At 34.3% G+C, this 16773-nt stretch overlaps 2 protein-coding genes across 5 annotated transcripts in view; one reads left to right on the top strand and one right to left on the bottom strand.

Annotated features, from left to right (window-relative positions):
• The window catches only part of RyR (Ryanodine receptor), a 142879-nt gene extending 139707 nt beyond the window's left edge, over window positions 1–3172 (top strand). Inside the window, 1 exon segment of the mRNA XM_072542890.1 lies at window positions 2737–3172. Coding sequence (XP_072398991.1) covers window positions 2737–2896 — 160 coding nt within the window. The 3' untranslated portion in view covers window positions 2897–3172.
• Window positions 3173–4554: 1382 nt separating this feature from the next.
• Window positions 4555–16773, bottom strand: part of LOC140449642 (uncharacterized) — a 33963-nt gene continuing 21744 nt past the window's right edge. Inside the window, exons 2-3 of one of the 4 annotated variants that reach the window (XM_072542888.1) lie at window positions 7278–7343; window positions 4555–6307 (exon numbers count right to left, since the gene is read on the bottom strand). In XM_072542888.1, the coding sequence (XP_072398989.1) occupies window positions 5622–6307; window positions 7278–7343 (752 nt within the window). In that variant the 3' untranslated portion in view covers window positions 4555–5621. Of the gene's footprint in view, window positions 6308–6373; window positions 7344–11179; window positions 14995–16773 lie in introns of those variants that run through there. The other 3 variants (XM_072542889.1, XM_072542887.1, XM_072542881.1) reach the window with 3 other exon arrangements.

Raw genomic sequence — 16773 nt, 5'->3', positions numbered from 1 at the left:
AAAATATACATGAGAGACGAAAAACCTAGCTTGTCACCTTGACTAGTTGGTATTTATAGGTCGTTGTTGTAGCCGTAGTCGTCGTCACTATCAGACAGTTCTGTTTCAGGTGATTCGCTATCGTCATCTAAATTTATAATGATTTCATGCGCTTCATCCAGGATGTATTCTCGGCTGAAATACTCTTATTCTACTTTATCAACATGCCTGCAAGTATTTGCCCATATTTCTGGCGTGATTTCATTTAGCCTGATTTTTGCTAGTTCTAAAACATCTGCTAATTTAAAAGTCGTGTTTCTTGCTGCAACTTTATTTTTTAAAATGGCCCATATCTTTTCAATTGGGTTAAGTTCCAGATGATATGGTGGTAAACGTAAAACCGAGTGGCCGTGCTGTGCTAATAATTGGTCTACACCATATACTGGATTTTTAGGTTTAGCAATGAGTACCTTACTGTAGAGCTCTGGTTTTGTTTCTCTTTCATCGAAAAATATGTTTCTTTCTGTCAACCATTTTTTCATGATGTCTTTTTTCGAAGCCGATGTAGGACATTTTTCAAGAGTCACATTATGATATGAGGCGTTGTCTATTACCAAAACTGAATTGGAAGGTAAATTGGAAAGAAGTTTGTCTTTCAACCACTTCATATAATTCTGGTGATTCATGTCATCATGATAATCACCAGTTTTTTGTCCGGATTTGAAAATGAGAGCAGCATTTTCGACAAAAGATGATCAGTCGTTGCCCTTTAGATACCGGAGATTTTATGCACTTGTTTCGTCCATCATCCCAACCTTTTGGAACTGTGTGGGAACTATGTATATAAGTTTCATCATTATATACAATATTTCTATCTACAAAAATATTGAGAATTACTGTAAAATTAGTTATAATATAAATAAAAATATCTTACTTTCAGATTTATACTTTTTGAGTTTTCTTAAAAATTCCGTTCGTTTGGCTCTTATGTCAGTTTTTTCGATTAAAAGTTTCCTATTGTCTTCCACTGTTCTCCACCTAAATCCTAATTTCTTCACAATTTTTCTGAAGGAAGATAGTTTACCAGTTACAATTCCTTAGTTTTTAACAGATTCGTAAACAGCTTTCATGGTAGGTCTTCTTTTGTGGATAGTAGCAAACGTGTAAATGGTATTTCTTATAACGTGTTCCTCAAATGGATTGACTGATGACTTGGGGTTGGGCTTGCAAATACTTGTTCTGGGTGATATAAATTGTGAAGTTGCTGGTTTGTCTTTACTTTACCTTCCTTAATTATCCTCTTCACTGTACTTTCTGAGGTACCAGTTGCTTGAGCCACTCGCTCTATTAGGGGCAAAGGAGTTGTGCAATATCCCAAATCTTTTTCCCGTTTCATAAATAAATAAACGTTAAAAATAATTTGTCTCCCTTGTCCATTGACCACTTTTCCATTGTTACTTTCCCTGTAAAACCGCTAGGTTTTAGATAATATATAAAATGTTAAATATTAGTTATGTTTAAGAAAAACATTTACAAAAAAATGAATTGAAAAGAAAAGTACTTTAAAAGTGTGTAAAGCATTTAATTTCTAGCTGAGCCCCTTTGGCTTTATACACTCTAAGAACTAAATGCTTTACACACTTTAAAAGAACTTTTCATTTTAATTCATTAATTTATCATAAGCGTTTACAAAGCATATTAATTTTTTGCAAAAAATATTAAAATAAACAATAAAGTTATCAGATTTTACAGACTTTTAAAAGTGAATTTTTTTAAATTCATTAATTTGTCGTAAGTGTACAAAACATATATAATATAATATTAAAATAAACATAATTTAACTTACATTTTTAGGATCTCACTGTAAAATGTTAAAAACGACTTGAAACGCACTGAATATAAATAGCACCTCACTATAAAATATTAAAAACGATTCTTCACAAAAAAAATTAAAATAATAAAGCTATTTCACTAACGCAAAAAACTAGTTCGTTTCTGTCTTGCTACGATAAAGCACTGAACAGAACTGCATTTCGGTGACTGCATGTTTTTGGAAATGCCTGATATTATTGTTTCGTCCGTAAATCGACGTCACCAAATTATGACGTCAGGTCCACGACATTATGAATTATCTCTACATTATTATCTGTACGATAAGGAACAACGAAGCGATTTCGTTATGTAGGATGTAAGAGTGATACACTCCCTAAATAATTTAAAGCCAAAACATTTTTTTCTTTTTTTATAAACATTGCTATTTCTTTATTAAATAAAAAATATTTCTTTATAATAATCCAGTGACATATGACACGTATAATATATATTATTAAAATTAGTAGTAGTAGGTGACGCTGGGGTTTTCGTTACGGAAAGACAGACATAATAAACAAATTATAATATTGAGAATAGCAGTAGATGCTCTATAAAACTAATACTAGATGACTTATGGATGTGTAATAACCAGAAAACACAATTTTACATACTCAATTTTCATTAATAACCACCTATATAACTTTGATAAACTCGGCTTTATCGTCAACACCACGGTTAAGCGCCGACTAATTCGGTTGGTGTGCTGTTTGGATTTAATTTTATTTCACTGTTTGTAAATTTTGGATGTTTCATATATGATACACTGAGCAGTGTAGGGTTAAAATGAAATTGTAGTTATTTCTTAATAGAGATAATAAATAATATTAAAATGTCACAATAAAATAGCTTCAGAACAATAATAATAATACTTAATATTGATTTCAGGTTCTTCCTTATGCACTTAATTAACAAACCGGATACAGAACACACCGGCCAAGAAACATACGTGTGGAACATGTACCAACAGAGGTGCTGGGACTTCTTCCCAGTGGGTGACTGCTTCCGCAAACAGTACGAAGATGAGTTGGGAGGCGGAGGTGGTTAGTTCCCTAAGCACGAACTTTAAAAATTTAGCTCAATTTTCGTCCAAATCTTTTTCTAACAACTTTGAAAATCCACACAGCAAAAACTTTGGTTTTGCGTTGTATATAAAAGTACTGATTACATAAAATATTTGCTTTATGTTCTCTAAAAGAGATAAATAATGGTACGAGTTTGTTAAATATTTCGAAAATCTATGCCTTACGTGATTAAGAGTTAAGGATTTTTAACATATGGAATTTTAAATGTAATTAAATAATTAAACTATTTTCCTGTTAAATTGTATTTTTATTATTTCTTTAACTATAGGGCATAGAAAAATGTCAAAACTGCCCCAGAGGAAACTTGCGCCCAAACCTTGGGGTATTTCACATATTTATATAAGTTCTAGGACAGAAGGACGGGTCAGATTCAACAAATCAGACGCCAAAGAAAACTCGCTGGCTACATTCAACGCCGGACTAACATGTAGTTGCCGGACTAAACGGGGAATTATCGATTTTGTTCAACTCACTAATGCTGTTAATGGATTTCTGCTCGGTCTTTTACAGAGCCAGTGACGGTATAAGAACATGTTCTGTTAAATACGTACTCTAGACGATAAGTGTATATTATCGTCACACATTCAAAAGGTTTATCTATATATAAGGTACAATGAACACAATGTGTTCATTGTACCATGGTGCTTTAGTCTGGCGTAGTAAGTGGAACAAGTATGTGTGCGTGAATGAATAGGATCTCCCTAATAAGGAGCTCTCCGTTGAATGAAGTTACCCCCTATAAACGGGCTAGGCCTGGTGAATGGGAAGTATAGAAAGATGTGAAACGACCACGCTAGAACAGTTTCTGTCACCATAGCTCTCTGGGAATCTCTCCCAGGCATTCGAGACTCTAGGAATGGATGAACTGCTTCAGCGACCAAGAAGCAGCCTACCCACTCTAAGGTGTGAGGTAATCGTGTCGTTGACTGTATGGGGGCTCTGGCAGGGGCCAACAACCTTTCCCTAGCTACTCGTGGGAACAACATGAATGTACAAAAAAACCAAAACCAAATTCCGAGGCTGGACCAAAACGTTCACCTTAATCTGAAGCCGCAGTTGAGGATGGATAGCAATGTTCACCTCCAATCTCGGCCCAACCGGAGGCTGGACTAAAACGTTCACCTCAGCCTTAAGCCGGAGCTAAGAATGAACAGCAATGTTTACCTCAAATTTCGGCCCAAGCGGAGAATGAACAAGGACCACCTCAGGAAAATCGGTCAAAGCGCCGCAAAATTTGTGGCGCCGAGGCGAAAAGAAGGAGGAAGGCCAGAGAGGCGAAGGGAAAAACACCCGCGGGAGCAGCTCATCCCTCTCCGGCCCCTCCCAAAACAAAGGTGAAAGTGCCCACATCGGAGGCTGACAGCGGTTCCACCTTCAAAAGAGACATCTTAATTAAATTTTTAAAAGACAGCAAATTATCATTAAAATTCTCTAAAAATTATTTAGTTAATCTTGTTACCTTTGTCTTAAACCATTTGTATAAAATGTAAATTAAAATTAAATGTAATGTAAAAATTATAATGATGACTGTCTTAGTCCTTTTGTGTCTGGCTGTATGACGATAAGTCTAAGCCAAAAAAAAAAAAAAATCGCTATTATAGATAAGGTAAACCCGTATGGAAAGGCCACTGCAGACCGGACAAACCTTATTAAAAGCAGCCTGATCGAGGAATTGGGCAGAGCAATCTTGTCAAACTCCAGCAGCCAGGTAAAAGCACCCACGTTCAAATCCTGGACTTACTCGGGTGAGATCATCAGACTAGTCTGTGATGATGATGGGGCGCTTGCATGGCTGGAAAAGGTTACAGCTGATCTCAAACCGTGGGAGGAAGCATCACTGGCTGTTGTCAGTTAGGGTAAGCTCCCAAAACTTACCAACGCACTCACCAACCTTACCAACCTCACTATGGATCCCGGAGGTTGCTACTAGCACTTCTGATGGCCCAGAAAGAGTGCCAATCTCACTATGGATCCCGGAGGTTGCTACTAGCACTTCTGATGGCCCAGAAAGAGTGTCGCGGAGGTTAACGGCGCAAAACCTAGACATGGCAGTTACGAGATGGTGCACCTTTCACCACGAGGAAAAAAAGGATCCTAAAGGACACCTGTTCGTTTTCGAAATCGGAGACGATGACATGGCTGTCCTTAGGAAAAGGGCAATGAGGCTGAGCTACACGTTCACCTCAAAAGCACCAACAAATTGAAGGATACATCCTTGGAATTAGGAACCTCAGACACTCGGCAGCCGACCTCGGTTTCTGAGACTGAGACACCCCTAGTCCAAGAGCAGGGAGAAGACCATCAGATGATGGTCGACGAACTGTGCAGAGGAGGCTCCGAAACGAATAAAGCGGCCCCCTCCTCAACTGAGGAGGAAATGGACACCTAAAAGAACCTAAATGATAAGGCATGGGCAAGGACGTCAGAAAAAATAAGGTTACTATTATTCAATGCAACCTCCAACACAAAAAGGTGGCAACGGCGACACTATATCGCCGCCTGGATGTAACGGAGGATGCAATAGCACTAATCCAAGAACCTTGGATAACTAAGACCAAAATAACTGGTTTTAGCTGTTGCGAAAACGACGATTTTGTAGGTAACCACTTTTGGAACCAGGCTATCGACATGTCGTTTCAAATGGATTTTCTACGAAAAAATTTTGAAGCAAATTTAACATGTAAAAGGTTAATCTATATTGTGTATTGTCATATGTCTTTTTAAAGTGCATTTAAGAGAAAACAATTTAGAGCAAATTTCACATGTAAAAGGTTTTTCTCCAGTGTGTATTCTCATGTGTACCTTTAAACGGAATCTTTGAGAAAACGATTTGGAGCAAATTTCGCATGTAAAAGGTTTCTCTCCAGTGTGTATTCTCATATGTTCTTTTAAAGTGAATCTATGAGAAAACAATTTGGAACAAATTTCACATGTAAAAGGTTTATCTCCAGTGTGTATTTTCATATGTCCTTTTAAATTGGATCTATAAGAAAACAATTTAGAACAAATTTCACATGTAAAAGGTTTCTGCCCAGTGTGCATTTTTGTATGTTCTCTTAAACTAGATTTCCGTGAAAACAATTTGCTACAAATTGTACATGAAAAAGGTTTATCCCCAGTATGGATTCTCATATGTATTTTTAAAAACGAATTATGTGTAAACTTTTTAGTACAAATTTCACACGTAAAAGATTTATTTCCAGTGTGTATTCTCATATGTGTTGTTAAATTCGATTTTTGTGAAAACATTTTGGAGCAAATTTCACAAGTAAAAGTTTTATGTACAGTTAAATATTCATCCAAATTACCGTTAGTTCTACCATAATGGCTGAATACTTTGCTGGCGTCATCTTGTACTCCTTGACAGGGAAAACCTAAAATCGTGATTATCAATTAAACCAGTATCACATACCTAGTGTAAAGAAAAATGGCATGATTGGACAAGCAAATTTCGGAAGGAAGAGGGAAAGAATGTGCTTAGTGAAACAAGTGGCCTTATTTGATTATAATCTAATATAATTGAAAAAAATATATACTAAATATAGTAGCACACAAGTTTTTAACCAGTGTGTATTCTCATGTGTTTTTTTAAATTAGATCTTCGTGAAATATTTTTGGAACAAATTTCACATGTAAACGGTTTTTCTCCATTGTGTACTCCCATATGTTCTTTTAAACTGGACCTTTGAGAAAACAATTTGGAGCAAATCCCACATTTAAAAGGTTTGTCTCCAGTATGCATTCTCATGTGTGTTGTTAAATGGAACCTTTGAGAAAACGATTTGGAGCAAATTTCACATGTAAAAGGTTTCTCTCCAGTGTGTATTCTCATATGTTCTTTTAAAGTGAATCTATGAGAAAACAATTTGGAACAAATTTCACATGTAAAAGGTTTATCTCCAGTGTGTATTTTCATGTGTCCTTTTAAACTGGATCTATAAGAAAATAATTTAGAACAAATTTCACATGTAAAAGGTTTCTGCCCAGTGTGCATTTTTGTATGTTCTCTTAAACTAGATTTCCGTGAAAACAATTTGCTACAAATTGTACATGAAAAAGGTTTATCTCCAGTGTGTATTCTCATATGTTCCGTTAAACTGCATCTTTGTGTAAACCTGTCAGAGCAAATTTCGCATGCAAAAGGTTTATCCCCAGTATGGATTCTCATATGTATTTTTAAAAACGAATTATGTGTAAACTTTTTAGTACAAATTTCACACGTAAAAGATTTATTTCCAGTGTGTATTCTCATATGTGTTGTTAAATTCGATTTTTGTGAAAACATTTTGGAGCAAATTTCACAAGTAAAAATTTTATGTACAGTTATATATTCATCCAAATTACCGTTAGTTGCTCCATAATGGCTGAATACTTTGCTGGCATCAGCTTGTACTTCTTGACAGGGAAAACCTAAAATCATGATTATCTATTAAACCAGTATCATAAATCTAGCAGTTAAGAAAAATAAATATAGGATGATGGGGCAAGCAAATTTTAATGAAACCAAGTGTCCTTGTTTTTTTAAAATCTAATATTGAAAAATATAATTATAATAGCCTACAATTTTTTTAACCAGTGTGTATTCTCATGTCTTTTTTTTTTAAATTAAGTCTTCGTTAAAAAGGATTTGGGCAATATCTATTATACTAATCGTCTTGAACCTTGCATATGACGGGATATCCAATCAACTGCCATCTACAGCCACTCATTAAATAAAAAAAAACAGCACATGCTACTTGGGGAGTGCTGACAGAAGTGAATACTTCTTAGTGCATTATTACTGAGTGGGTTAATGCAATTTTATGTCAGCTTATTACTGAATTTAATATTTTTTATAATAACACCACACCACACATTTAAGTTATTTAAAATTCCGTTTTTATTAATTTTCAATATAATATAGATTTTATTATATACAAATATATCTGTTTATAAGATATATATATATATATATATATATATATATATATATATATATATATATATATATATATATATATACTGTAATAAATACAGGTGGTTGATAAAAACTTTGTACGGTTTAATTTCTCTCTGAATCTTTATTTCTTTTGGGCACTAATAAATAATTTTGACAGAAATGTTGAACGACCATATAAGGTAAGTGTGACTATTTCATGTTTTTTTGGCTATATATGTATATTGGTTTTAAAGAGAGGTTATATTTTTCATATTTTTTATCTTTCTCAGACCAATATTATTTACATGTTTACAACACACAGATGACATCTGTATATACTCCATCCAAAAAACCTATGACGACTGCCTAGTCATTGAGGCATATATTTGAAATTATTATACAATGGACAAATGAAAATAATATGGCAATGTCCAATATCAAATATAATCTAAATCCTATAAATATACAGAATCAAATCAAACAATATTTTAGTGGAGTCCGGCCCCGATATCTGGCAGATCATACAGCTTTCTATCGGTTGTGACAAATTGTTAATTACTAGTAGTTAAAATTAAAAATATAATTTAATTTTTATACTGTTTGCAACTTAAAGTTAAACGTGACAGTGCACTGAAAATCGTAGAATTCTGTGAGTACAAAACTGCATTATTAATAACCTTAAAATCAGAAGTTTAAAAGGCAAAATATTTTATCGATTTCAATTCAACTTATCGATTATCGACAACAACTTTTTGCTGGTTCTTGCTTCTAACAAGTAATTAGGCTAGGCTGCTGTTCAATTTTATTAAGTGGCCAGGTCCGGCTTCAAATCCTCTGTGCCAATGTACGTAAATCTCAGCGGGAAGATAGATGAACCGGAACAGCTACTACCTCACGAAATATACCCACTACGTCACATATATCTTACTCCAATGCATTAATCAGTTTCAAATATCCTTTAAAAGACCAAGGTATTATACTTTCAACCATACAAGGAATAAAAGTTTTCGAATATGTAAAAGCTGTTGGATCAATAGTACAGCCCAAAAATGTTGTTTGGGCATCCAAAATAGCAAACAACCGCATCTGCATCTACCTCTCCTCTAAATATGTAGTTGATCAATTTCTTAGCTCCCACAAATATATAAATATTGATGGTAACCAGATTGAAGTAAAAAGACTTATAACCCCTGCCCAGAGACTCATCATATCTAATGTATGTCCTACTATACCTAATAGCATAATTGAAGAGCACTTAAAAACTATGGGTATAAAATCCGCCTCCTTCTTCTTCTTAAAGTGCCCTCTCCTCAATGGAGGTTGGCTACTACAATTTTAAAATCTTCTCTATCTTCAGCTGTTCTTATTAGCTGTTCAAAATTTAGCCCTGTCCATTGTCGGATGTTTCTGAGCCACGATAGTCTTTTCCTTCCTAGGCCTCTCTTTCCCTCGATTTTTCCTTTCACTATAAGTTGGGCATATTGGTACTTATTATTTCTCAGTATGTGGCCTAGGTATGATGTTTTTCTAACTTTTACTGTGTTAAAAAGTTCTCTTTCCTTGCCTATTCTATGCAGCACTTCTTCGTTTGAGGTATGCGATGTCCATGAAATTTTGAGCATTCTCCGGTAGATCCACATTTCAAAGGCCTCCAATTTATTTACGGTTGATGTTTTTAGGGTCCACGTTTCAACTGCATATAGAAGAGTCGACCAGACGTAGCATTTTGATAAACGTAGTCGAATTTCGAGTTTTATTCGAGAATCACAAAGCAGTTTTTTTTATTTTTTCGAAAGATTCGCCTCCAACATGACATTTCTACGAGTAGGCATGCAAGACTCAGAATACAGCCACATACTCAGCTTTAGGAGGCAAATGTTCATAAGTCCTTTAGAAAATGCATCAATTCCTGACTCATTTCTAATCTCATTCGACAAAACATCATATCGACTATACATTTCCATAGATGGTTTAAACTGCTCCAGATGAAAGATTGTCGGACATCACGATTCTGACTGTCCTTTATCATCACCAAGCAACTCAATTAGTCAAATGGAAACCACCACGTGAATATACATAACTCTACCAATGAAAAATATAATCAGCTACAAGATCAACCACGAAACCAATACCAAGAAGATACCGAAACATTAATGGAACCAGAACCCAATACCATACTAAATCACGCATCAGCTACAAAGGACCAAACCACTTCCTCACAAACAAACAATGAATTACAAATTTTGAATCAACCAAAAATATTCCAAGATTCCTTAGTAATTGAAAGCGATAGAAAAACCACTGAAATTACTCCTGCAACTAAAAGACAAATATCCTCTCCTGAAATTCTTGAAAATGACCTACCTCCTCCCGATACTCAAAAACCTAAGAAAAAGCCTAAAACGCAAGAAGATATTCCAATTATTCTAAATCAAATTAAAAAAAAATTGAAAATAGAAACCCTTCCTTTACACTTACTTTTCATGAAATATGTGATTTTGAAGGCAAATTCCCTTCACTCAAAACATCCTGAACGCATTGTTAAAAATTATTCAAATGAAAGCCAAGAAATAAAAGAAATTTTAAACTTTATATATTCTCAAATACAAAATAAAACTTTAAAAAACAATATCACCAGATTGAAGAAGAAACTGCTTCTCAACTGTCCTTCTTCTACTGACGAAAAGATATTTCCTTTATCTGGGTACCTTCCCATATGGGAATAAGTGGTAATGAGGAAGTGGACTCTCTGGCAAGCAATGCAACCACCAACCAAAGTATTGCTATCATAAATCAAATGCCTTGGACTGATCACAAAGTAAATATCAAAGCCCACGTGTACAGAGCGTGGCAAACTACTTGGGATCACACTGCTAACAAACTCAAAGAATGTCTAAGTCAAGTAGGAACCAAACTCATCTTACCAAATAATAGAAAAGACCAAGTCATCATCAACCGACTCCGAATAGGACATACTTTCCTTACACACAAGCATATCTTCAACCAGGAGGCTGCTCCGATATGTACCAAGTACAACACTCAGTTGTCAGTGAAACATATAATTGTTGAGTGTCCAGTGTACCAGAACGAAAGAATCGCGAGTGCCCTTAGTGATAATTTAAAAAGTATACTAACGTCAAATTTACAGTCTTTATCAAGTTAGCTTAAAATGACTAAACTATATACCAGATTGTAAAAAATATTTTTTATGTAACAATATGTATCTTACTGTTTGTGTATGTCCCCCTGCTAATAACCCTTAGTGGTTGATGCGGGTATATTTGTTTAAATAAAAAAAAAATATTTTAGTAAAATCTATACTGAGCGATCTTTTGGATTACACAGTAATTTACAGAGACCATTCTAAAACTAAAATAGAAGTAGGATGTATGTGCAAAACATCCACCAATACAATAATTACAAATTATGTAGTGCTGGTAGTATCTTTTCAGCTGAACTTACAGAAAAAAATCAGATTCAAGAGAAACACATTAAAGAAGCTGTAATAATAACAGACCCAGGATCTGGAATCTAGGCAATTGAAAACACAGATTTCAGTCACATTAAAATCTACAATTTTATGTAATATAATAATTTGTCTAAAGTGAAGCTGGCCAAAGATGGAATAACAAGGGTGAGTAGATATGATCAAAGAATACAGATGCTCTATATTTCTTGATATAATTAGGAAAAATATTTAAATTACTTTTTTCATTCGTTTGTTTTTCTTCATCTTGTTCTATTTCAGTCTTTATAGTCTTGTCGTTTAAAACAGAATACTCAAATTCATCATTTGTAATTTCTCTCTTGAGCTCCTTATTAACCTTATTAATTTTGAAGGTATCAGAAAGGACTATCAGATGCCCTCCTCTTGATGTATGTTTAGTAAAGTCTTAAAATATTCTTGCCATGTTTGGAACAGTTCTTATTTTTTTTTTCTGAGTACAGACACGCATCTAGGTCTGAAGCCTTTCTTTTCGTTTGACACTGATTTGTAAAAAGCTCGACTATTTGATTGTTGACTATTCCTTTAAATTTCTTCATATTTTTGTTGTTCGTACTTCCTTTTTTTCTCTCTAATTAATTTTCTTGTTTCTCGGCGTGAAGTTGCATAGCTTTCTTTACTTTCTGCTGTTCCTTGTTGAAGCATAATGTTTCGCTTTATCTATCTGTCGTGTAGTTTTTCTTGACATTCTCTATCAAACCATTTCCTTGTTCTCTTCTGGCTTTTTCCTATTATTAGTTCTGCTGACTCCGTAATTGATTTTTCCATTTGTTGCCACAGCCTTTCGACATCATTACTATGGTCTACTGTATTTAGATGCTGTTTAATTTCTTGTTTGTAATATTCTCAGATTTCCTCACTTTGCATTTTCTCGATGTTCCTCTGTCCCAATGCTTCATTGGCCTTAGGTTTCTCTGAAGATATTCTCAACCTGATTTTTGTTCTAACTAGGTGTGATGGTGTGTATTTCCATCTACTCCCCTGAGGCTTCTGACGTCCAGCACATTACTTCCATGTCTAGCATCGATAATTACGTGGTCAATTTGGTTCCGCTTGGAGTGGTGATTAGAGACTCAGGTCTGTTTATGCATGTTTTTATGTTTTAACATAGTAGACTTTACAAGCATATTGTTAGCCGATGCTAACTCTACGAGCCTTTGTCCATTGTCGTTTGAGATATCGTGGAGGCTGTGTTGTCCTATTGTCGGTCTTAGGATAGGTTATTTGCCAATTTTTGCGTTGAAGTCTTCACAGATTATCTGCATGTCTTGTTTGGGGATTTTCTCAAGCGTTCTTTCGATTTGTTCATAGAAGTAATCTTTAATATGTCCGTCTTTATCTTCTGTCGGAGCATGTGCGGATATAATTGAGATATTGTACCATTTTCCTTTCAGTCTAATATAACAAAGTTTTTTACTAATGGGCGTGAAACTTAGAATACTGCCCAGGTATTCTAGCCACCTTATTTCTTGTATTGCCGTAATGTCAATTCCTACTTTTTCTAACTGTTTTATTGCATGTATAGATGCTCCCGTCCGGTACCAACTTAGAACATTCCATGTTCCAACATTCACAGTCCTTGTCCATTGCGAGTGTCGTTTTCCATATATGTATCTGTTCGATTCCGAGGCAAACTTGCAGTTTTCACAACAGACTGTTTTTTATAAGGGCAGGTTGTTGTCCTTCCGCTTAACCCTCCTCCTTTATCCGGACTTGGGACCGGAAAGAAAGACTGTTAAGCTACTCGATCCACCCAACAGTCATTCCAGGCGGAGTTATTCGTAGATTTGTGTGGCCTGTAAAATTCGTAGATTTGTATATATTTAAATGAACATTTCGAATCACAATATTTTTTCTAAAAAGATTTACCTAGTTATTAAAAGTTGAAATAATATTTTATTTTTTTCAAAAAAACTATGGTGCATGAGTAGGATTTGAACTCTGCAAAAAGTTAATGCTAGGGTACGACCATGCGGCATCTACATACGAAAAGATCTAAAATTTCTCATTTGTGATCACTTCGGGTAGTAAATAACAATCGGAGACAGAATTCGCATTTCTCATGACATTTATTTTGATCTAAACAGACAAAATATGAAAATTATTTCGTTATTTCAAATTTTGATAAGTTCTACATGTACATATTCTGCTTCCGTAGGCCCGTTAGCGTACCATATTTGATTCAAAAGAAAGTGTTTTTATTCGAATAAACTTAATATTGAAAAATAATTATAATAAAAGTAAGACATTTTTTTAAACAGTGTGTATTCTCATGTGTTTTTTTAAAGTACATCTTTGTGAAAAGGATTTGGAGCAAATTTCACATGTAAAAGGTTTTTCTCCAGTATGTATTCTAATATGTTCTGTTAAACTGCATTTATGTGAAAACTGCATGGAACAAATTTCACATCCAAACGGTTTATCCCCAGTGTGCACTTTGACATGGCCTTTTAAATTATATTTCTGCGAAAACATTTTGAAGCAAATTTCACATGTAAAAGGTTTATCTCCAGTGTGTATTGTCATATGTCTTTTTAAATTGGGGCTATGAGAAAACAATTTAGAGCAAATTTCACATTTAAAAGGTTTCTCTCCAGTATGTATTCTCATGTGTGTTAATAAATGAAATCTTTGAAAAAACGATTTGGAGCAAATTTCACATGTAAAAAGTTTATTTCCAGTGTGTATTCTCATATGTTCGTTTAAATTGGATCTATTAGAAAACGATTTGGAGCAAATTTCACATGTAAAAGGTTTACCTCCAGTGTGCACTGTCATATGTCTTTTTAAAGTGGATTTAAGAGAAAACAATTTAGAGCAAATTTCACAAGTAAAACGTTTATCTCCAGTATGCGTTCTCATGTGTCGCGTAAAATGGAATCTTTCTGAAAACGATTTGGAACAAATTTCACATGTAAATGGTCTATCTCCAGTGTGTATTCTTATATGTTCATTTAAACTGGATCTGTGAGAAAACAATTTAGAGCAAATTTCACATGAGAAAGGTTTTTCCCCAGTGTGCATTGTCATATGTCTTTTTAAACTGGATTTAAGGGAAAACAATTTACAGCAAATTTCACACGTAAAAGGTTTTTCCCCAGTATGTATTCTCATGTGTATCCTTAAATGGAATCTTCGAGAAAACGATTTAGAGCAAATTTCACATGTAAATGTTTTTTCTCCAGTATGCATTCTCATATGTACTTCTAAACTGGATTTTTGAGAAAACAATTTGGCGCAAATTTCACATTCTAAAGATTTTTCCCCAGTATGTTCTTTTTCATGTACTTTTAAATTACTTTTTCTAATAAACTCTTTAAAACAAATTTCACACATTAAAAAATTTTTTTCTGTAAGGTGAGTTTTCCCATATGATTTTAAATGAGAACTTTCGGAAAAGTTTTTGGTGCATATTTTACACGTGAAAACTGTTTTTGCCGTGGGCATAGTCATATGTGTTTTTAAATAATTGTTTGTTGAAAATTGTTTGGTGCAAATTTCACTGGTAACATAGTCTTTTCCCGTTTTCACATTTGTTGAGGCAGAGGCACTTAAATATTGGTCCAAATTACTGTTAGTTCCACCCAGATGTCCTAATACTTTGCCTGCATCAGTTTGTTCATCTTTATAAGGAAAACCTAAAATCGTGATTATCGATTAAACCAGTATCACATACCTAGCGTAAAGAAAAATAGCATGATTAGGCAAACTTTTGGAAGGACGAGGGAAAGGTTGTACCTAATAAAACAAGAGACCTTATTTGATCATAATCTATATTATTAAAAATGAATCACCGAAATGTTTGTAGGCCCATCACTACAGGACGATTGCACCAAATTAGATAATTCTTTTTTGTTGTGTCTTTTATTATCAGGAGAAAGTTTGTGGAAAAGATAATTTTCAAAAAATTGCACGGAAATCTTTAAAAACAGTTTTTCTGTCATTTTAAATTGCAATATAACTAATAGATGGCGACATACTGTGACTAACAAGAAAAGCTATCATTAACCAAATAAATGTCAGTATTGATTTGACATAACAACATAGCTGTCGTTATTTGATATTAAATCTCTTCATTTTCCATACACGAACGGCATCCCACTGCAGTTAATTGAGCTGTTCACTCTGTTAATTTAGTATCTGCGTTCAAAACCAACGCAAAGAGCTGAACGAGCGTCAACGACAATGTTGAAATGATACCTTTTCTTAAAGGGAGATTTGACAAGATATATTATATTGTTAGGTAGATTTTAAGTACTCCATAGTAAAATGTAGGGTGCAAGACTAAAAGAAAGGTCACGGAAAAGTTGGCACGATGAAGTTGTAGCGGAAGAGGCCAGTTCAAATAGGTCAATAGAAATACGTCAGAAGAAATAGGTCCATATATTACAAAAGAAGAAATATTACACGCATTAAAAACAATGAAGAGTGGAAAAAGTCCTAGACCTGACATGTTTTCTATAGAAACCCTAAAAATTGATGTTTTAGTTGATGTTCAAGACACTCTTGAACCAAATTTATAGTTTAGGCGTATTACCCAAAAGAGTGGTTAACGTCGATTTTTATTTGTCTCCCCAAAAAGAAAAACGCAAGAGAATGCAGCGATTACCGCACCATTAGCTTGATGTCTCATGTGCTAAAGTTACTACTAAAAGTCATCTCTAACCGAATATATCACAAACTGGACATATACGTTGATGATACACAATTTGGTTTTCGTAAAGGTCTAGGAACGCGTGAAGCTCTTTTTTCACTTAATATACTGATACAAAGATGCCTGGACGTCAATCAAGATATATACGTATGTTTTATTGACTATAATAAAGCATTCGATAAAATACGACATAAACATTTAATGAATGTCCTGAAATTAAAAAAGGATTGACTACAACGACCTCAGGATCATATCAAATTTATACTACAAACAGCGAGCAAAAGTACGTGTTAACGAACAGCTGTCAGAAGAAATTGAAATAAGATGTGGAGTGAGACAGGGATGCGTATCGTCGCCAATTCTTTTGAATGCCTACTCCGAAGAGATCCTGAAGAATAAAGGTAAATGGAGTTCCCATTAACAACATTAGATATGCGGACGACACTGTGATCTTAGCCTAAAATATTGAAGATCTTCAGAGACTGGTGACCAGAATAGCGGAGTATGGAAAAGAGTATGGTCTAACCATGAATGTCAAGAAGACGAAATTTATGAGAATATCGAAAACTCAAAGAAATAACGAGAATCTTCTAATACACGGAACCAACGTCGAACAAGTGGACAAATATGCATATCTGGGAACAATGATTAACTCCACAAATAATTAAATTCAGGAGATCAAAATCAGAATAGAAAAGGCTAGTGCAAATTTCAACAAAATGAGAAGAGGGCTATGTACAAGATATTTAAAATTGGAACTAAG

Source organism: Diabrotica undecimpunctata, chromosome 9 (genome assembly GCF_040954645.1).
Source record: "Diabrotica undecimpunctata isolate CICGRU chromosome 9, icDiaUnde3, whole genome shotgun sequence".
In the NCBI taxonomy this organism is placed as follows: domain Eukaryota; kingdom Metazoa; phylum Arthropoda; class Insecta; order Coleoptera; family Chrysomelidae; genus Diabrotica; species Diabrotica undecimpunctata.
This window is presented reverse-complemented; position numbering and strand designations above follow the sequence as displayed.